The sequence below is a fragment of the Scomber scombrus genome, chromosome 19 (assembly GCF_963691925.1).
Source record: "Scomber scombrus chromosome 19, fScoSco1.1, whole genome shotgun sequence".
In the NCBI taxonomy this organism is placed as follows: domain Eukaryota; kingdom Metazoa; phylum Chordata; class Actinopteri; order Scombriformes; family Scombridae; genus Scomber; species Scomber scombrus.
In genome coordinates this window covers 5,538,754-5,562,782 of record NC_084988.1, presented here as the reverse complement: position 1 = coordinate 5,562,782, position 24,029 = coordinate 5,538,754, and the positions used below count along the sequence as shown (strand labels likewise).

The window sequence follows — 24,029 nt, the reverse complement described above, 5'->3', positions numbered from 1 at the left end:
GCCTCAGTTATTCAGCATGTTTACTCTGGCTGGATCTCATATTAAGAAAATCATTATGATGACTTATTTTACCAAATATACTTCTACAGACAATTGCCAGTAGCAGCAATTTCATCATATTAATTGACAAACCTCTAATTCATTATTATGTCATTGGACAAAACTTTCCACTGAAAAGCCTGATTTACAAAAGTCCAACAACACATGAAAAGAAAATGAACAAATGAAGAATAGAAAGATTCAATTAGCTGCAAGTTTTACTTTAATATATCTGTGGTCAGTATGTCAAACGCATTAGCAGAGGACATGACTGATAAGCTTCTACAAAATGCTGCTCTAAATGAAATGACCATCAGACACAGTGTTAGTAAATTCCTGTGAAGCTGATGATGAAATAATGACTTCACAAAAACCTTGACTTACTCACACCTACAGTATTTTAGGCTCCAGCAGGGGGAAACAAACCTCAGTTAATGAAATAGGTATAAAGACTTCCACACATTACAGTATCAACATAATACTACAGACTGCTGACAGTGTGAAAGCTGTGATGTTCATATCTGACACCTCCTCTGTTCATTTTACTGTGACAGTGATGTGCTCATGTCCACAGCTGCTGAACTAACAGGGTCTGAAAGTAAAGAGTACTGAGCCTCACATCTCAACTTCTTTAACATGATGTTCATGGTCTTCATGTTTTGTTTCCTTCATCTGCCGGGAAATGACGGTGAGAAAAACACAAGCGTTTCAAACATATGATGAACTAATGATTTCAGTTTTTAAAATGTCATCTGTTCTGTTTCCACAGGTGTCTCTCATACCGCCAATGTTGTCAAAACACCTACATTCATCATTAAGAGAGCTGGTGAATCTGTTGAAAACGAGATCTCCTGCTCACACAGTATAACAAATTATGATCTTATTCTCTGGTACAAACAAGACAAATACAAATATCTCAAGTTCCTGGGATATCTAAACATGGACCAACAAAACCCAGAGAAAGACGTGAAAGGAAAAATCAGCTTTAATGGAGATGGCCGTAAACATTCAAAGCTGACTATATCTGTTGTTTCATTAAATGACAGTGCAGTGTATTTCTGTGCTGCCAGTCAGCACAGTGCTGCAGATTCCCCTCAGCTCACTACAAAAACCCTTCATCTGTTTAACAGGCAGACTAAATGTTCAGGCTCTTCAACACCTGCAGCCAGCCTCCAACTAAACCAACACTTCAAGATTTTATCAACTGTTTTGACACATTTTTGTCCCCCTCCGAGGTCGTGTTGTAGCCTCACAGTTCAACATACTGTGTTGTTGTCATAATCCTGAGATGTTCAGAACATGTTTGTGATTTTGTCTCATCAGTAACAAGATGGATGTAATCTATCACTGCAGTAAACTAATAAAAGTCAGACAAACTATTTGACTTCTGTCTGTTTCATGTCTACTTTTAATAAAGAAACATCCCAGTGAAGGAATCATGAATTAGATTTGATCATAAGTTATAATTTTACTCACTTTCTAGTACTGCCAGTACAGAAATATCTTCCATTGTATGTTTTAAGGATCATCACAAAGAGCATCAGTCTTGTCAGTGTTACTGATGTGAATCATAGATCATGTGCATGGTGGTGATGAACAGTAGGAGGACCTACAGTATCACTTATACTCCCATCTACACTTAGACTGACTGTTTTAATGCAGTGACTCTCTCACCTGCAGCTCTTTGTCTCTCTGCAATCTTATGAGACTCAGGTAGTTTTTGTCCTCCACACCATGGATATTATCATCATTAAACAAGACAAACTCATATTGTCAGTGTTTCTGCTGTGGACTGCAGGTAATATACAGTAAAATCATGTTTTTATGCTCTAATTATAATGAAGTTTTTTTTTTTTCAAAAGTAATGTCAGGATTAAAACAGAATTTAAAATACTGAGTGATGGTAAATGATAACTTTTACTGTTTTACACACAGGTATAATTGATGGGAATGATGTCAACCAGATACCCATACTATGGAAAGACAAGGAACAAAATGCAACAATACACTGCAGCCACACAAAGGACGCTAGCTATTTCCAGATGTACTGGTACAGACAGCGGCCAGGAAAAGGGATGAAACAAATAGTTTTCACAACTAGAAGTCCTCCACATCAATATGAGAGTGGCTTCACTGAAACCAAATTTCCAGCACAGAAGGAGGATTATAAGACTGGATCATTGACCGTAGTGAAGCTGCTGCCTGAAGACAGCGGAGTATATTTTTGTGCTGTGAGTCAACACAGTGATACAGTTGACTGAGACAGCTGTACAAATACCCAACTGCTGCTGTCACAATGAATACAAACAATGACTTTAATCAACTACAGAGGGAGCTCAAGACCAACATTTATACTAATATCTATAGATGATTTGTAACTGCAATTATTGACTTTGGTTGACATATATAACTAACTTTGCTATTGGTGACTGAGCAACATATTGTATGAGTTGTATGTGTATCATGTATTTGAGAAATGTTTTTTTCATTCACATTAATGGTTAATGAGCTTAATGAAAAATTAAAGCACTGACTGTCAGGACAACAGAAAATATTAAATATTAACAAAAAAAAAAAAACTGACTTAGAAAAACTGCCCTGCCAACAAACTAACGTAGTACTCTAATGTATTGTTACAACAAGTTTTGAGGGTTAATTTTAGGTTACTTGATTATTTTGTTTCTTTTCATAAGGAGGCAGTATGTCTGTGTGGTTGTTCAGGAAGAGGACGATGCATTATGGCACCACCCACTAAAATGTTCCTAAAGAGGGTTTACCCAGAAATAGCAGAGTGAATAATCAGTAGAACTGCATGAACAGTGATAAAACACACAACCAACAACAAGAATGTTCTTCAGTCTTGTTATAAAACACATCAAGATGATAGTTTTCTTCTGCATAACCTTTAATGTCATACTGGTTTCAGGTAAGGAAACAAAACATTTTTCCAGTTTCTGTTTGCAGGTTATCATCCAAAACTCCTGCAGACCGTTCTTTTACTTTTCCATTTATTTACTCATTCTACTACCCAAAGATTGTTTATTATTGTAAATTTTTTGTTGATCCTTTTACTACAGGTTCCTCTCTCAGTGACCAAGTCCACCAGACTCCAGCTGACATGTACAAAAAACCAGGAGAACAAGCCAATATCAAGTGTTCACACAGTATTCAAAACTACGATCGTATCCTCTGGTACAAACAATTAAAGGACAGACAGCTGCAGTTTCTGGGTTACATGGTAGTATCTAGTCCAAACACAGAGAAGGGAGTTGATGTGAAGATCGAGGGAAGTGCAGCTAAAGATGAGACCTGCACATTAATAGCTGAAGGACTGCATCGGAACAGCAGTGCAGTTTACTTCTGTGCTGCTAGTTTCCACAGTGCTACATATCGCTGCTCCTCACTACAAAAACCTCATCATAGTTTTAGTCTCTGAATTACAGCTCAGATCCTCTTTGCACCTGGAATAAACCATTCTAACCAATGTTGGTGTTTCTTGTGATTAAGATAAATGGTTTTAAAGGGAGGTTCTTTCTGTGGAACGACACCTTTAACTTCCCACCTCCCATTATAAAAAACAGCCTCAGTTATTCAGCATGTCTACTGTGGCTGGATCTCATATTAAGAAGATCATTATTATGACTCTTATTCTCATCATATTTGTAGTTTGTCTCTGTGGCTTCAAGGTACAAAAGCTTAACAGTGTAACAGTGTAAGAGATGTGTAGGTTTGATAGTTTTTTTTATTAATTAAATATTTTTTCAAAATGAACAAAAATGATTAATAATGTGGACATCAATAATAATTAATTTTGTATTTTCTCCCCACAGGTCAATGTCAGGATGTGACCCAAAATCCTCAAATAAGATGGAGTTATGTGTCTGAATCAGCAGAGATGAACTGCAGCCACAATAAAGATGCTGGTCATAACCAGATGTACTGGTACAGGCAGCGTCCAGGGGAGAGCATGACCCTCATATTTTCAGCCATCAGAGATAACACACAGAGCGGAGCTCTCACTTTGAAAGACTTGAAGCTGGAGGACAGTGTTGTGTATTTTTATGCTGTCAGTAAAGACAGTGATGTGAGAAGTATGAGCAGCTGGACAAAAACTGCTCGACAATAAATGTGGTGATTTCTTTAATATCTTGACTTTTATATGTTTCCTGTAGGTGGAGCTGGAGCTTCAGAAATACTTCAGAAACACATGTTACACTATGAAACTGATGAAGCTGGTTTAGAGAGGAAGGTGTTAACGCTCTTTAGAACTGTTGTATAACTAAAGAGCTCAGAGTCACTCAGTGATCTCTGTTCACTCAGAAAGGAAGTCAACATGCTCACATTATTCTTTTTTTCTTTCCAGCTCTGCTCAGAAGACCTGGAGACAAAGTCCAGCTGGTCTGCAGCCATGAAAAAACTGACTACACACTCATGCAGTAGTACCAGAAATCCTCTGGAGAATGAGCTCTGAAACGCATTGGACATGTGTCTCTCTCCAGCATAGAGCTTGAGGAGCCTTTCAAACAACATTTTAATATCACAGGAGACATGAGTGGAGACACAGCAAAGAACGGCTCTCTGTCCATAACCAACCTAACGACTCTTGAACACACTGCAGTGTACTACTGTGCAGCTAACTATGCACTCTGACTACAGATCCTCTCTCCTTCATACAAAAACTATAAACCAACTTTAATCAGCTGTTATGGTTTTGAATTAGAACTTGAACAGACCCCTCCCAGACAGCTGCTTTTTCTCTCAGGCGTTCATCTTTGCCAGCCAATGTACAGTGACAGTGTTTCATCACTTCCTTTTCCTTCTCAAACGTCGGTCAGCCCCAATAAGTCATCAGTTGGATTTATGTTACAAATTGTGACAGTTTTATCTGATGTCAGATCCCAGCAGCTTATATCCATAACACTTAAAAATGTGTTTTGTTGAGGGTGTCAAAATGATCTGCTTCCTGGTTTTCTGTTGCCTGGCAGGTAATAACTTGAACCATTATTTTTCTTTGGATATGTCATTAGTGTCATTTACCATAATTCTCTGGTTGTTTTCTGTCCAGGTGGTTGTCTGGGTCTTGAGGTCCGTCAGTTTCCCTCTGATGTCATCACAAAACCTGGTGAAGTGCCGATTTCCTGCACACATAATAAAACAGACTACAGAGTGATGCTGTGGTACCAGCGCTCACATGGAGACACAGCTATGAAACTCATTGGATATTTGTACTTCACAGATGTTCAAATGGAAGAGAATTATACTAGAGAAGAGTTCAATATCAGTGGAGATTTGCGTGGAACTACAGCAAAGAAAAGCTCTCTTATAATAAAAATAACTGGACAACACCACAGTGCAGTGTACTATTGTGCAGCTAGAGAAGCACAGTGACAATTCTTCCCTTTGAACTTTACAAAAACTCCACACAGTATTTTATCATCTGTGGTTTGTAGTAAGACATTGAATAAACTGCTCCCACACACCTGCTTTGTGGTTGTATTGACAAAGTGACACAACTAACTCGAGCAACTCTATTTCAGTGTTATTGGTTTATTCTACTTTGACGAGTCATTGCAATACAATTTTTAATAATTTCTGATCAAATCTATAAGAAAGGGAAAATGGGGAATCAGGTGTAAGTTGGAGCATAGACATCAGTTATAAAATAAAATAAATGAAAACACTCCACTCTACAATTTGTTTTTTTGACCCTCATCAGTTAAATACTTTCTCATGATTTTGGAGTAATTCAGTGCTTCATGTGTTACATTTACTCGCCAGGTAAAAACTGCTTCACTGTGAAATAAGATGTACTGTATTTATTTTAACACATTAAAAAGAATAACATGTCCAACTCTGCTTATAACATGTTGTTCTCGTCCCATCAGTCTCTCTCTGAGGCAGATCTCCTTTAAACTGCACATCAACTCAACACAATCCTTCACCATCTGTGGTTTTAAAAAGACCTTCCCCAGCCATTTGAAGTCAAGATATATGTCATGTGATTTCTGCATCACTTCCTGCTCATGTCTCGTTTGGTTCTCATTTTCAGTCTAGCCACATAGCCAGAGTGGTCTTTTCATAACCTTCGTCATCATCATCATCATCATTATTTTATCCTTTTTAATCGGAATCTAATCTGCATGGGACAAAGAAACTAAAATGATTTGGTTTCTATTTTATTATCATATTATAGGTAATGAGATTTATTTTCTAGATTAACAAGTTTATACCTTGTTTTTTTTGGTTTGAGCAGATAAACCCTGAGTTTGTTTGTTTTGTAGGTTTCTCTCTGGGGGTTCAGATCCATCAGTCTCCGTCTGATATAATCCAAAAGGTGGGTGACAACGTGACTCTTCTCTGCACTCATGGACAATCAGACTACAGAGTGATGCTGTGGTACCAGAAGTCTCCTGGAGACACAGCTCTGAAACTGATCGGACACGGATATTCACAATTCAAAAGCGATGGCGTGGAAGAGCAGTTCACGAAACATTTCAAATTAGATGGAGATTTGAGTGGAAACAAAAAAAAAGGTTCACTTAACATAACCGATCTACAAGCAATTACACACACCGCGACATATTTCTGTGCTGCCAGTAAGGCACAGTGTGTCAAACACCCATCTGCTTGTGACAAAAACCTCTTCCCCTCGCTCCTCCGAGAGTAAATTATCCTCAAGTGAGCTTTGTGGTTTAACTCACTTGTTGACAACACATCACTGTTGTTTATCATTCTCTCCACTTCATTTCCCTTTCCTTCCTTAGACATATCAACACATTGTTGTTAAAATAATTATCATCCCAGATTTATAATACTAAAACACTTTTGTCTCTCAAAGCCAAAGTCTAAGTAATTTGGGGGTATGACATCTCTAGAATTTCACTCTCCACAATAATATCCTTCAGTAAAAGTCAACAGTTTCCAGCTGATCTGCTCAGGCAAACCAAAGAGTCAACAGTTAAAACACTATTAAAATGACTTATTTTGAGTGGTGAATGATGATATAAGAGAAATGCCACCCTTCATATTTTAACGCAGAAACACACTAAAGTCAGCAGACAATTTCTGTGCAGCAAACAAATATTACAGAAGTTCATCATAATAGAAAAGCCTCAAAATATCATATATACACCTGAAGCAAAGCAGCAGCAAACAAGCAAAGCAAGCAGTTATGTGACAGGTTCAGTAAGAGGAAATGACAGAAAGAAAGTCAGATTTTTCCTCTTAAAATAGACGGGTTAAATAAAAGAAAGTTTGATTTCTCTACATCATTACATCACTTCCTGTCCCTCCTTCTGCTCCACAAGGTGCAGCAGAGATCCCGGCTGGTTTTTTACATTCGACATGATGCCTCATCTCATCACGTACATTGTCGCTGTGTTCTGGATTAAAGGTATCATACACTCATGAAGTCACTTTTTCTAATCAGTTTTAAAAAAGCAGTTGTGTAGGAATCAAAATGAATTATGTTCATGTTCTTTCATTTCATATACTTTACTGATTTCTTCCAATAAATTAAATTGTGTAACTTAACCCTCTTCACAGGAGTTTACCTCAATAAAGAAAATCAGGTTTCTCAGGAGCCAAGAAATCTGCTGTGGAAACCGAACGATGGAGTCAAATTGAGCTTCACCCATAACATCCCGAACTATGACACTATTCTGTGGTATCAGCGCTCAGCAGGAGACACAGCCCTGAAGCTGATTGCCTACATGTATTATAAAAACAGCAATATTGAGTCGCCATTTCAAAGCCGCTTCAACGTGAGCGGAGATGGAGTGACAGCCGCTTATCTTCACATCCTGAACCTGACACATTCAGCAGACAGCGGGGAATATTTTGGTGCAGCTAGTATGCACAGTGATAAAGACAGTGACTCTCTCATACAAAAACCTCTATAATGATGAAGCAGATGATACAAAACTAACAGGAAACCACTGACACCGTGTGATGCCAAAACCTCTGAAAAAATCATTATAACTGTTCATTTATAAGTATGTTTCTTGTTTCCATGGAGACAAAATAAATTTTAAAAAATCCCCAACTTCAGATGCCCTCAAATGAGTCAATCAACAGTAACCTGCTCAGTGTGAATCAGATTTAAAACTTTGGACAGCAGAGAGCAGTGAAGACACACTGACAAGAAGACAGTGTTAAGCTCCTCCTTCCTCATTACACATTTACAATAAAGGATGACTTCACACCAATATATTTTCATTGGTGCCTATGCATATTTCTGTTGAGGTCACAGTTAGTATCTGAGCTGCCACAGAGACCATTATGGATTCATGAGGATTTTCTCTATCCAATTTAAAAATGTTACTTGTCACTTTGTTTTTTCTCTCTTTTCTCACAGGTAAGAATGGTAACATGATGTCTAGCATTTCTCATGACACTAACAGGAACTTTGTTGACCTTCACTTTTTCTTTTCATCCTCTAGACGCATCATCACTAATCATCCAACAATCACCTGTAAATCTGCTGGCAAATCCTACACAAAAAGAAGCCCGTCTTGATTGCTATCATGGAGATAACAACTACCCCTACATGCTTTGGTACCGTTTCAAGTCAGCAGCAGGAGGTCAAAGGGCCATGGAGCAGATTGGAGCGCTTCATTATGAAAAAGCTAATTTTGAAAAGAACTTTGAAACACGTTTCAACATAACAGGCCATTCAAAAAGCAAAGCCCAGCTTGTAATATCCGACTTAGACTCAACAGACAATGCAGTTTACTTCTGTGCAGCTAGGAAGCACAGTGTTTCAAACTCCTCTGGCTCCTTTACAAAAAGCTGGCAGCCTACAAATCAAACATGCACCTGCATCAAACCTAAAGTGTGAGATAAAGTCTGTTTTCATACAGCAGCTTATTTCAGACACTGCAGTTTTCTACCCCTGCACTGAGAAGACAAACAAAAAGGTATAAAATAAATATGTGAGACAAAAATGAAATGGAGGGTGTGGGGGGAGACGTTGAGGGTAAAGCCCGGCTGATATTGGATTTTTAGGGATGATGCTGATACTGATATTAGGGTTTACAACAATTCTGATATCAAAATATAATATATTATAAATATTAAACATTTTTTAGATGATTATCCCTCAAATATCAAACAAAGATATATAATGGGGGCATGATATTTGACAGTTTAACAATAAACTTTGCTGTCCAAAATGACACTGAAATAGTAAACTTCACTGCAAATGTAATAATTATAAATAACTACAAATTTAAAAAAACAAAAACAAATACATATAAATACATTAAACTTGAATTAAGAAAAATGTACACAAAATACTGCCTGTATATAACATAAATAATAATAAGTTATGAATAATAATAATAAATAACAATAATACTTAAATAATACATATTTTAGTTATAAAATGTCAGAAAACTGTGAAAAACAGCAACTTAAAATGTTTTTCAGCTCTATTTGACATGATGTACAATGGCAATGACTCCTGTTCACTTCCTCCTGTGTGTCCTAGTTTATTTAACTTTGACTCTGATGTCATTTCCTCCCAAAAGATCTCAAGGACCTCATTGTATTGTCATTCATTTCATTTCCTCTTCTCGAGTCAAAATGATCTCAGGCATCACAACCTTGACTTTCTGTACGCTCTGGGCTGCAGGTAAAGTTAATATCTATAATGATAAACACACACATACACAATGATGAAAATATGTCTGGTGTTTAATCTATAATTTCATCTTTTGTTGCTCCGTAACAAGACTTGTTTTGAACATGTAAAGATTGAACTTATATTAAAGTGATTTAGTATCCATTTTTCTCTTTTCTGTGTTTCAGTCGTTTCTCAAACTGTGCTGATCACTCAATGGCCCCAGTATATCTCCAGTCTTTCCAGTGTCCGGGCAGAAATACACTGCTACCAGAATAACACTGACCATCAATATCTGTACTGGTACAGACAGAAAGAAAGAAGTGTTCAGTTAGTTGTAGCTATAGTAGGTAGCACTGTAAACTTTGAAGATGAATTCAAAACTGGCTTTGAAACAGAGGCATCAAATGTGAAGCAGTGGTCTCTGATAATAAGCGGCGTTGAAAGGAAAGATGAGGCTGTTTATCTATGTGCTGCCAGTGAACACAGTGATGTGACAGACCGAAGTTCTGCGACAAAAACCTACAATGGAGACGCTGTTTATTGTGACACCTGTGTAACATTAATATAATCAAATGCAGGAAGGAACTCAACCACAGTAGAGATATCAGTGTAATTACCGCACATGTAGAGGAAAAAAAGCCAGGAATAAGAATAGTCTGCTCTCAAAAATGAAAGCTTGTTTCAACATTTAAAACAACTAATGTCTGTGTCTCCTTAACTAACGGCCACTTGCAGTTGTCAAAATTACAGTCCTGAAACGGTTCGACCACTAGGTGGAGGCACAGCATACGGCATGTAGGTTTTATCAAGAGAATGTGATGATAAATTAACCACCAGACACTTTGCCCTCCCTATATTCCCTGGGCCTTATTTTTATCAGGGCAATACTATTTTTCACATCAGTGCTCGACAATGTCCTCATCTATGCACACGTTTGCTTTTCTCTTCATCTTTTTGTATTGTAAGATCTCAAACTACACGCTAAACTACATAAAACTGCTTTTTATTTATATTCAACAAGCTGAACAATTACATTAAATATAAAAAGTGTATCATATATAATTGTTTAATCTAAATGTGTTTTCTTCACAGGTCAGGTGAATGCTGTTACATTTCTGCAGTCTCCTCCTCAGATAGTGAACGAGAGCACTAAGGTCAAGATTGAATGCAGTCATGATGACAGTAGCCTTACAGTAATGCTCTGGTACCAGCAGAGGAAGGACAGTCTGTCTATGACCCTCATAGGATATGGATATCCAAACTCTCAAAACTACGAGGGTCAGTTTGAAAAACAATTCAAGTTGACAAGAGAAGACACGGTGAAAGGAGCTCTGATCATTCTCAAAGCAAACCTGTCAGACTCGGCTGTGTATTTCTGCGCTGCCAGTACACAGTGATGTGGTTTCATGCTGCTCCCTCACCAAAACCCTGACGTGCTTTTTGACTGATTTCAAGTTTATGAAACTGAGAGGCAGGCTGATGGAATTTGCCTGTTACAGTCCAAGTATCTGTTGACATTTTCACAATTTACAGAAACCTACAATGCTGAAATAGGCCTACAGCTAAATAAAAAAACAAATTAATCAAATATAAACATACAGCTATTAAACAGAATGAACTCAATAAACTATCAACTGTATACACAATTCAGAATGTCATCATTGTATGTGCAGGGTTCTGGTTCAGAAAAAAAATCAAATACTTTTAATGGATTTTTTTTTTAATCAGTCAAAAGTCCTATCATACTTTCTTATTTATTTTAACTGGTACTGTATGTACAGTATACCACAATCTGCTTAAACTTAGAAGTGACAAACTATATTATTTTATTGGAAGTGCACAGCATTTCTCAGGCTACAAACAGTAAGAAGATAGAGAGTTGCCATGTTAGACTTGTTCTGATCTATATGGCAGATTGAATTATTCCTGAGGGTGATAACATACTTCTCTTGTCATTGCTCAGTATAATGCAATTCAATTCAACAGCACCATAAACTACAACCTCCGAAATGACCAACCAACAACTCTCTAAAATAGTCGGGGGAAATTTTCAAAATATGCTCATCTGAAAAAGTAATTAACTTACAGTGACTGAAAACAAAGAATTTGTGTCAATTAATTTTATGTTGTTCTGTTAAATCAGTAATCAACTCCTTGTTTCAGCACCGAATTAAGTATTGAAGAAGATTTATGTAAATAATAAAGTGTATATGAATGCATTTCTGCAGCACGTAATTGCCTAATGATGTCACGTCTGCATTGCACGAACAACATCTTGTAGAAGCAAGAGGAATGTATTATGTGAGGTAATCATAGATTTATGAAGCAGCAGAGCATAATTACATTATTCAGTTATTATATTTAACAGAATTATACTTTTGTGTTGTAAATTCATAATTGAAAATCATCATCAAGTAACCGAGAAGTATCACCATACAAAAAAGTACTAACAAAACAGTCTCAGTTTTAATTTCAATTTAACACTGACGATGATGATGTTAATTACATTTGACTTTTCAACCTTGACAAAAATACAATTTGTGGGAATAACTGAATATAGTATTAAAGTTATTCAACTGGCAGTTACTGAAGAACAGCACAAATTACTGTAAAACCGGGTTTAAAAACACAAAAACTGAAAAATGTGCTCCACAGTCTCATTTGATAATCCATCAATGATGTCCCATATTCAAATCATGTGATCATGTGATTTCAGGTTTCCTGTGTGCTGAACAGAGTGAGGTGTGACTCTGCATCATTCAGCCAGAAGAAAACTCACCACCAAGATGTTTGTCACTGTCTTCTATCTGTCACTTCTTTTATACTTGGGTGGGTTTTATGTAATTACTCATTATGGATGTAATAACTAAATGGTGCCTAAATTATCGAATATTCAATTTATTACTGAATTTAACATACTGTACATTGAGGTGAGACACGCTGAAACATCACCCTTCATGTGCTGCAGGTCTGAGTGTTGAAGTTCTTCAGTCTGGAGATCGGGTGTCCCATCCGGGTGTCACAGAGATATTGGAGTGCAGTATGGGCCGGGGGTTCAGCATGGGCAGCTACACTATGCTCTGGTACCGACAAAACCACTACGGCGCCCAACTGGAGTTCCTCACCAAAGAATATGACAAACCTGTGGGGCGTTTCAAGTCGGACATCGATACATCCAACAACAACTTCACCCTTCAGATTACTGAGTTGTTTCTCAATGACAGCAGCACCTACTACTGTGCTGCCAGACACAGTGATGCACACAGGCCAGACAGTCATACAAATATCAAGTCAGTCTGTCACAGATGGCACACAGCAGGAAGGAGCTGTGGCTTATTTGGGTTCCATACTAAACTGGCAACTGCTCCACAGTCTCTCTAGTAGAAAATAAACAAAAAATACATCACTTCCCATAAAAAAAAGAAAGTATTAATATACAGGGCATTTAGTCTATATCAGATATTTGGTCATATTTCAACCACGAGTTTGACACAGATCACAATGCAGATACAACTCATGCATAATTATTGTGTGTGTGTGTGCATAAATCATCATGATTTCCTTATGCAAAAACTATCGAGCTGGAAAAAATAATGCATTGGTGTATGGTGCACCTGAGTTCGACCAACTAGATGTGATATTAAAAGAAACAAGCAGACCAAGTTCCTTTTTAGGGAGATTCACACTGTGTTTTGTGATTAAAGAGAGCTGGTAAAATACACCAATCTTAGGAGGTATTTGTCCATCTGTTGCAGCAATCAGATCATTTTATTTCAAACAATCTGACTACAACGAAGAATCAATAACTATACACTGTCCTTTAAAGAAGTTTCTCTGGAAGTTGCTGGTCAGAGGAACTTTCACAAATCTGTGAAACAACATGAATGAAGGCGAAGAGTTCCTGGTAAAAGAAAGTGCAGGGGGAGGATCCAAGCTTCTCTCAGAATATGTGATTGAAGCGGTATAGTCAGTGAAGACAACAGAGGGTGGGCTGAGTGGACTGCCATTATTTCTGTACTCTTATCTGTATAAAACTATGACAATGAACATCTTCTTGGTGGCAGTTTTTATCTTCACCAGTAAGAACATTTACATTGAGTTGAATGTTTTTTTTTTCTGCAGTTATTGTATGTTTACTTGTTATCTTCTTTCTTATTTACCAGATTGGGGCTTCTGTGTAAAAATTGAACAGCCTCCATTCGTAATCAGCCGTGAAGGAGACAAGGCTGCAAGATTGCAGTGTGAACAAGATGATGATCAATATTCTTACATGTATTGGTACAGACAAAGCAGCGGTGGGGAAAAAATACAACTGTTATCCTATTCTCTTGGTCAACGTTCATCAACCATTGAAGCTCCTTTCAACAAATCCAAGTACACCATGACCCGGCCTGAGGTGCTTAATTCCATTCTGGAGATACACGATGCTAAAGCCCGAGACTCAGCTGTGTATTACTGTGCCTCCAGTAGAGCACAGTGGTTCAGAAAGCTTCAATGGCTAAACAAAAACCTCAAGAGAAAAGCAAGAGCAGGGATGAGTGATGAGGGCCAATGTGTTGAACTCTGAGGGTCACTATTTTGTTGGGATGTGAGACATGACAGACAACTAACATCAATGTGACATGAAATTAAGGATTAGAAAATATACTAAAAATAAGGGAACATGTTAAAAAACTGTACAATGACTCCTTCTCTACAAGTCATGATGTTTCGGCAGCACCACAAACATGATCTGTTCAGATAACACACCAGGTGTTAACGTGGTAAAGGCAATTTGTCCTACATGCTTTCCTGTCTGTGTCACGTCTCACGTTGTAAAGATTATTTGTCCCATCAATTATTGTCCTGTCAGTGTTTCATTTGCTTCACTCTGTGCATAAACCTGTACTTCCTTATATATTTTAATCCATCTAAGAGGTTATCACACACTGGCCTCTACAGGGTTCATGTAGGATTACTGTACACAGTTAGATGAAAATGTGCTAGTTAAAAGTAAGACCAATACAGTATATAATAATTTTGTCGAACTACATTTGGGCAGTCAGCATTTGTCTGTCACAGTAAAAATCTCAGTGATATTACCTACCTGATGACACGAGGAGCTGCACCTCCATCAGCACATTTAAAACCAAATAAAAAAGTTGAATAAAAGCTTCTCAGTTCCGTAATCACTGACTTCACATTGTATATGTTGTGCTACTGTGTGTAGCTTGGTATTTTGTATGTGTCCTGTATGTGTTTTGTTTTTGTTTTGTTTTTTTGCTTTGTACTGTTTGTTATCGTGCTGTTATATGTTTTATTATTGACGTACTGAAGAGAATGCAGATCAAAAATGATCGCAATAAACAAATGACTACAAAATAAAATTACTACTACTAAAATGTTGGCTACTTAAATCATTTAAAGATGATGGTGTTACTACCAATAATTTCGTTTATTAAAAAAAAGACTAAAACTGCATGTAAGGCGTGGAACCTTAAAGAACATAAGGAGGTGATATGTGTTTTTAAATGAATTGTTTCTTATAGGGACAGATACACAAGATTGCACATTAAAAATACTAATACCATTTGTCACAGCATTTTGGCTGATTATCAAATCATGTCCTTATATTAGCTTCTACTTCATGATCAAAAAGATGAATATTTCTATAAAAAGTAATAGCAAAATTATTTAGATTTAAGTTTATTATGAAATTTTTTTTTGATGAAACTTCAATCGTACTTGAAAGAAGTAATGAAGTAATAGTAGGAAGTAATGCCTTTACTGTCTTTATCTTCAACTAATATAATATAATTGTAAAACTAATAACTAAAACTAACATAACATTTTTTAATCTAATAATGCATAATGATAATCGTTGTTTTGTCATAACTGATGAATATATTATGTCTCCTCTCATTAGTTATGAAATCATTAGTAGATGAGTTAGAAACTTATCCTGATTATGATAACTTTATATAAATTTGATGATTTGTTGGTGTTAAATCTGCATTAACTATTTTTTTGGCCACTGGGGGGCAGCAGAACAAGCTAAAAACACTATAAAATGTCAATGTGTAAGCAAACAAATGTTTTTTTTTTGATGAAACACACATCCAGCAGACAAGGAGCAACATCAGCATCCATGTCTGCGTCCACCTGATGAACATAAATCCAATATTCATTTATCCTTATAGCTCTGTTTTGGTCTCAACCAAGCGCTGGGATGGTAGTGTGCGGTGGCTTTATCAAGGCATTTTGCTTAGAACAGCTGACAGCTGTATTTGAAACAGGATTAATGAGAGTAGTAACAGACGACAACTTTAACGTTGAGGCTGTAAATAAATTGAAGAATCTGGTGATAATTCACTGTAGGTCAGTCACTCTGAGTGACACTTGTTACTCTACAAGTAGTCTTTTCATTCATTGTTAGCATGAAAATATCAATTAGTGCAGTTTCAAGAATTGCATTGCATTTTGTTTGTATGCCATTTAAACCTATTTTGTGCTGTAACCATTTTAAAATGGTGTGTTGCTCCAAATTAGAAGAAAAATAAATCAACAATTTAGTTCCTCCTCACTTCTGTGACAGCTGGGTGGGATAAAGAGGTGTGACCAAGAGAGATGTCACTTCCTCTGAGCAGCTAAAAACAAACACAGTTTACCTTTTCCTTCCATCCTTCTTGCTTCTTTTCTTAGCTGTCACAGAAATAGCAGCAGTTATGTTGGAGCTCGTTCAGCCGTCAGTCAGCCCGACCTTACAGCTGCTCCCACAGACAGAGAGAGATGGAGGCTGAGATATGGGGAAGCTGGGTGGGGGAGGCTGAGGGGAGAGAAAGAAAGAGTCTTCAGGTTTTTGTATTATGAATTTTCACCGTGGGGACAGGGGGCCACGGTGATACAATCCTATAGAGCCGTCGTACAAAAACCTCCTCCCATTAAAAACCATTGTGTAGACTGCTACACGCTACTTTAGACACTTTTTAGAGCAGAAAACATCAATATTATGAAGGTTTGTGAGATTCCAGGCAACTATAGTATTGGACAGTTGACGTAAATGACGACATTTGGATGAAAACAATATTTTTAAATGACTTTCAGTTCATATGTGCAGCACTTGGATGTTTGTTTTATTTACATTGACAAAAACAAAACATCTTTGGACAATATAAAGCTCATCCTTCGTGTCTGAACCTTCTTCATCCTGTGGATTATTAGACTGTGTCTAAACATGCTGATTATGGAAAGTTTTGTGACTTTTTGGTTGAGAAGGGATTCATTGTGACTCTGGAGCTGAAGCTTACTTTGGAAAGGGAACAAAACTCACAGTCTTGGGTAAGTCAGACCTCTCAACACTAAAGTTCACTGTAACAAATATAAAGCAGTAAAGTTGTTTGTGTGACATTAAAGGAAAAATCAGTTGTGATTAAAAAGCTGAGCTATTGAGCTAAAGTGAGAACACTGTGACCTACACTGAGCCGGCTTACTTTGGCCAAGGAACCAAACTGACGGTTTTAGGTAAATATTTCAGTTTATTTATGTGTTTTGATGTAGTCACATTGCTTTAGAGTCTCAGTATTGATAAAAAGGATTTGTAAAAACTATTTAAAGGTAATTCTGGTAAAGAAAGGCCGAGGAGTTTCATGTTTGTATTTCTGCACTGTGACAATGCCAACGAAGCATACTTTGGAAAAGAAACAAAACTGACTGTTTTAGGTAAGTAAAGGATGATAGAGTTGAACAAAGCTTTACATGTACAGTGGTGCATTAAGTAACTTAGTGTTCTTGGGCCTTTATGGTTCAAGTTCAGCTCAGTAGTTTTTGATGTTAAGCTTAAACGCTGTGTCAATTATGAAGCTTACTTCGGCAAAGGCACAAAACTGACAGTTCTTGGTAAGTAAGAGTTTCAAATTTCTTCTCATGAATCTACGTGTAAAACAACCATAAAGCATATAAAAGCAGGCTGGTAGTTTGTGAAAAAAAATACTTTTGTGTTGCACAAAACCAGACTGTAGTTGCAGCAGACTTAGGCCTATTGATCTAAAGTTACATTTAATAGCCTACAATACACATTTAAACTTAAGAAGCAAAGTAAAAGCAGCATCTTAGACTGTTTTGAGCACTGATCCAGTGCACTGTGACTCTGGTGCTTCCGAGGCTTACTTTGGTGCTGGAACAAAATTAACTGTTTCAGGTAAGAAATCATTTTAAAATGAATGAAATGTTGTTCTGGTGTTGGCTCCTGTGTTGTTTCGTTAAGGCTAAAAAACCCCGTAAAGAAGTACAGTAAAAGTAGCATCTTGGACTGTTTTAAGCACTGGTCTAGTGCACTGTGACTCTGGTGGTTATGAAGCTTTCTTTGGTGGAGGAACAAAATTAACAGTTTTAGGTAAGAAATCATTTTAAAGTTTATAAGATATTGCTCTGGTGTTATTTTGTTAAGGTTTATTTGACACTGTAAAGTTATTTAAAGGCTTGACCTGACCATCCATGATCAAACCATATGTTTAACAGTCACTGTGCTAAACAGGCATTGAAATTCAGTAGTTCTTAAGAAACCTACTGCACCTGCATCCTCACAGTTCAGCTCAGTAGCTTTTGAGGTTAAGCTTTAACGCTGTGTCAGTACGAAGCTTATTTCGGCCAAGGCACAAAACTGACTGTTCTTGGTAAGTAAGACATACATTTTTCTTCTCACAAATCCACATTTAATAGTAATCAAATATGTAAAAGAAGCAAAACATTAAATAAATAGGTAGGTTATTGAGAGAATGAGGTTTATGTGTTCCATGGGGGATGTAGGAGCAGATGTATTTTTATTAAAATTATTAATTAAATTTTTCATACAAAACTAAAAAGTAAAGAAGCAAAGTAAAAGCAGCATTATGGTCTGTTTTGAGCACTGATCAAGTGCACTGTGACATTGGTGCTTCAGAGGTTTACTTTGGTGCTGGAACAAAACTCAGTTTTAGGTAAGAAAGCACTTTTAACTTCATTATATATATTGCTCTGGTATCATTTTGTCAAGATGTTTCTCACACAGTAAAGTTACTCAAATGCTAGATTTATTCCAGCCCGTTAATAATCTGTGGTGTGAGCAGTTTCTAGTCTAAATGATCAGTAATAGCCTCAAAAGAATGAATATAATATTTATAGGTAAACATAAATAAAGAAAATAGGGAAGATACAATTGTGTTCAATACAATACATTAAAGGGGAAGTCTTTACATGTCAAAGAATTACAAAGTTGGAATAAATTCAAAGTGTCACAGACAAAGAGAAAGGGTAGGAAGAGTTTTTGTTATGATAGACACACTCTGTGCTCATTCTCAGAGGCTTACTTTGGAGCTGGAACTAAACTCACTGTTTTAGGTAAGAAAACCTGCAAAAGTAACTCACTGAGCATGATTCAAGACTGTTTATTTATGGATAATAGGTGCAATATTTGGAATATACATTTAGACTTTTTATTTGATGGTAGTAAATGTAGTATATTCATTTTTTAAGTATGAATTCAGTTAATCTTGGAGTAAGTTTGTGTCAGTAAGAAACCAGTCTTGATTATGTTCTCCAGTAAAAGTACTACAGCAATACAACATTTGGCTCAATGCCCAGATTATTACTCTCAGTGAGTTCTTATCAGCACTATTAAATACTGTGAGTTACCAGGCAGAAGCTTACTTTGGTGCTGGAACTAAACTCACTGTTTTAGGTAAGAAATCATTTTTAAGTTCATTAAATTGCTCTGTTGTCATTTTGTAAAGATGTTTCTGACACTGTAAAGTTACTCAGATGCTAGGTTTACTCCTGACCATTAATAACCTGTGGTGTGAGCAGTTTCTAGTCTAAATGATCAGTAAATAGCCCCAAAAGCATGAATATAATTTTTAAAGGTAAACATAAATCAATAAAACAGGGAAGATGTAAGTGTTCTGTAAAATGACAATACATTAAAGATGAATTCTTTCATGTCAAAGAATGAAAAAGTTAGAATAAATTCAAAGTGTCACAGACAAAGAGAAACAGTAGGAAGAGTTTTTGTTACGATAGAAACACTGTGCTCTTACGCCGAGGCTTACTTTGGAGCTGGAACTAAACTCACTGTTTTAGGTAAGAAAACCTGCAAAAGTAATCTCACAGATTATGATTCACAACTGTTAATTTGTGAAGAATATGTCCAATATTAAGAATATACATTTAAACTTTTTATTTGATGGAAGTAAACTAGTAGAAGTAAGGTATACTGTTGTTTTCTAAGTATGAAAGAAGTAAATCTTGGAGTTAGTTTGAGTCAGTAAGAAACAAGTCTTGTTTACGTTCTGTACTGCAGCAAAAAAACATTTGGCTCGATGCCCAGATTATTACTCAAAAAAAGCATGTCTGTGAGAGTTTTGTGTGTATAACTTAAAGTGTTTAGTTAATCTGAAAGCATTCACAACACGTTCAACAGCTTTCAGTGTAGAAAGGTTGAGCAGTTTTTATATAGCCTTGTATCAGTGTGACCAACTATGAGCCTGCTTACTTTGGCAGTGGCACCAGACTGACAGTGCTCGGTAAGAAAATTGTAGAAATCATATCAGTAATGTTTGTTTTCTGAGTCTCAGTTAACCTCAATCTGCTAAATTATTACTGTAAATGTTTTAATGTCTTATTCTGTGATTTCCTGGAGCTGTGCTGTTGCAAAAGTGCTAAAGACAATCTACAGAATAAGATGAATCTCACACCTCTATTAAAAAGGCTACGTTTAGTCCAGGCACCAGACTTTTACTTTTAAAGTTAATTATTTACCTTTAAGCTGTGAGATATTTGTAGTTTATAGTTCTCATGACAGCCAACATTGTCTCAGTTTTTAAAAAAACTGTACAAAGTAAATGAATCAGTGTGTGATAATTGTGATGTTGTGACTGTAGTGTAGACGATCTGCAAATTATCAAAAAAAACCTGACAGTTAAAGTTAGAGGTTCATGCAGTGCTTGAAGGTCTTTGTCAGTTTTTTACATGCAAGTCTGCAGTGTGCTACGGCAATCCTGCTTATTTTGGAGAAGGAACCAGGCTAACAGTTGTTGGTAAGATCACTGCAATAACTAAATAAAACCAAATATTTATGTGAAATGAAACCTATTTAGTGACTTCTTGGAGCTGTAGTGTGTTTCTGTGCTGGTTTGCTCTCAAAACTGCAAAAGAACATGTAAAATGTATGAACTGAGATAAACCAATAATAGCAGCAGGTCTTTGTTAGTTTTTTATATGCACGTTATCAGTGTGCTCTGGTACTTATCCTACTTATTTTGGAGAAGGAAACAGGCTAACAGTTGTTGGTAAGATCGACTAATTTCATAGAACTAAACATTTATCTGAGATTAAATCTTCATGAATCTCAAAGTGAGTTTGGCCGCCTGTAATGATCATGGTATATATGGTGTTATTAAGATTAGTTGTACAATGTATTGTTGTTGAGGTAAGAAAATGTGTCTTCTGTTGTTCTCTTAACTTAAATCTTAAGATTGAAGAGTGAAGTTTAAGATGGTTAGAAAACTGCTGTTTTGAAGTCTTATTTAGTGATTTCCTGGAGCTGTAGTGCGTTTCTGTGCAGGTGTGTTCTCAAAACTGCAAAAGAAAATGTAAAATTTATGAACTTAGATAAAATATTCCTGTTCTATGGGAAAAAAAGGGTTTGCTCTGAAATCTCAGAACCAGGCTTCCTGTTATAGTTGTAAAAAATACTGGCATCCAGAAGTATTATAAAATAATTTATGACTTTGTATTTTTTCTTTCCTTGCATCAAACATTTAAAAAAATATGTGAGGAATCATGCAGGTAGGTCTTTGTCAGTTTTGTACATGCACATCTGCAGTGTGCTATGGCAATCCTGCTTATTTTGGAAAAAGGAACCAGGCTAACAGTTTTTGGTAAGGTCACAGCAATAACTAAATAGAACCAAATATTTATTTGAAATGAAATCTTTACCACTGTCCAAGTGAGTCTGGCCACCTGTAATGATCACAGTTTATTCGATGTTATTAAGATTACAGCTGTACATTGTTTTGTTGACAATCTGGATTTGGATTTTGATGATGCTACTCTAATCTAGTGATTCATGTCCTTATAGATCCAGACAAAAAACCGACCCCACCAAGCACAGTGAAAGTGCTTTCACCTTCACAAGATGAGTGTAGCAGCCAGAAAGACCAGAAAAAGAAGAAGACCTTAGTTTGTGTGGCCTCTGGATTCTACCCAGACCATGTCAGTGTGGTCTGGCAGATTGATGGAGAAAATATCATCAATGGTTCGGCGACGGACAACACTGCCCTGAAGAATGACAACGGCTACTACAGCATCACCAGCAGGCTGAGGGTTCCTGCAGCAACTTGGTTCACACCTGGCAAAAACTTCACCTGCATTGTCAGTTTCTCAGATGAAACAAAAACCAGTAACCATACAGCTTATGTTTTGGGTGTTCAAGGTGTTGAAGGTGCGTTCATTATTATTTGGAATTCAGAAAAGAACTAATCTGAATCTTTTTGCAATGGGTAAAATTTGAATAATCATCTATCTTCGTCTAATCCATTTTATTCTTCTATCAGGTAAAGGACGGTTAATGACAAGAGGTAAATACATTATTTTGTGTTTGTGTATGACTCAAATAAAGAATCCTATCATTTTATCCCCACATTGAAATGTCCTTCATATAAGTACTTGAGACTTCCTCTTTGATTTCTGTCACTCATCTGAATGTTTGTACCTTCTGCAGAGACATATTTGAAGACCACACAGACCCTCAAACTCTCCTACGGTGTTTTCATCGCCAAGAGCTGCGTCTATGGAGCCTTCGTTGTGTTTCTGGTGTGGAAGCTTCAGGTTTGTTCCACATAATTTCCAATTTGCACCATTCAACATACACGCTTTTTTAATTTCATTGACGTAAAAACTGACACCATATATTTTATCCTGTAAATGAACAGATAGTTAAAAGTAGCTACAAGAAATTCCTGCATCATTTTATAACAAATCGGTAAGCTTCTGTTCTGTTTGTTTCAGAGTTCATCTGGAAAGCACACCAAATGAGAGCTGAGCTGAGGCTAGATCAAATGAGATCTGGGAGATTCTGTTGGATTCTGTAAATAAAGCTTGAAAAAGTAGACGTTACATACATGTAAAACATTGTCTACCGCAGTGCCTGTGCATTCCTTAATACATTGAGCCCTTCAAATTCTGCACTTCTATGTGTATTCTTGTTATATGAAGCTGTAACTGGCATGCAAATAGTTTGGCATCAACTTACTTGTGGTTACTACGTGGTTTTGAACTGCTTAAAGCTTATTATCTTCTCAATAAAAGTATTTCAGAGGATCTTGTCAATCATGTGTTCTGTGTTTGTTGTGCTTGCAATTCATTTTGTCATTATTGCAGTCTGATTTGACAATTATTTTAAAGCCATCCCTGGGCAGTAAAAGACTATTTACATACATCTTAACCAGAAGACAATATGACTTAATCGACATACAAGAGTTGAGACAATAAATGACAATAACCGTCCCCTCTCACATCTCATCCTACACTCAGCATCACTTTTTCCAGAAAGAGTGTACGGTATTTTTAGTTGCTCATCTATCTTCCTGTTTTCTGAGAAACTATTTCTCACCTACACGTTGAAACAACTCAAGAAAACTTCACAAAATGGTTCAGTTGTGTCATAACAAGATTTTCGAATGAGCAAACTGAAAGGTGACTTTAGTTCTTCTGATTACATCTATTGATGAATAAAAGTAGAAGGAGTGTATGACAGTTTATATTCTGTTTTTGAATAAAGATCATCTTCCTTTACTTCCTTTAAAAGACCAACAGTAGAAAAGTAAATGTGAGAGTGTGAGTAAACCACATAACAACAGGAAATCATTGTTCTCATCTGTGTATAGAAGGATGTCAAAGCTGTTGTTGGTGAGGGAAACAAACGGGGGTTTGAAACCCTGCAGAGGAGTAGAGAGCGACAGCAGAGGAGAGGATGTGGTCACAGAGCAGCCTGCAGATCGTTCTCTGTGCTGAGAAATGATGAAGGTGCAACCTTCCACTTTACCACATCCTCCGGCTCGCACTCTGCACCTGCATCTCTGCACCAACCCTTCCTCGCCCGCTGCCCTGCACATCTCTGAGCAAACAGCTGGCAAAGTTTCCATTTCTGTGTCAACTGAAGCTACAGTATGAACATGAGTGTGTGTTGTAACACACAACAGATGTTAATGAGATCTGGTGCAGGAAGTTGCATATGAATTTTTATGTGTAGTATGGATATAGAATATAAAATTTAAATATGAATACATTATATATCAGTCACAAACTAAAGACAATTATCACCTGTAATAATTACAAACAGTAATACTAAATA

At 36.7% G+C, this 24,029-nt stretch overlaps 1 protein-coding gene across 1 annotated transcript; it reads left to right on the top strand.

Annotated features, from left to right (window-relative positions):
- Positions 1–9,624: 9,624 nt before the first annotated feature.
- On the top strand, positions 9,625–22,996 carry LOC134000691 (T-cell receptor beta-1 chain C region). The gene is made up of 7 exons (XM_062440141.1): positions 9,625–9,673; positions 9,850–10,154; positions 18,982–19,018; positions 21,756–22,118; positions 22,231–22,254; positions 22,398–22,504; positions 22,685–22,996. Exons 1-7 carry the CDS (start codon positions 9,625–9,627, stop codon positions 22,709–22,711), a joined length of 912 nt encoding a protein of 303 aa, XP_062296125.1. The 3' UTR covers positions 22,712–22,996.
- Positions 22,997–24,029: the final 1,033 nt, after the last annotated feature.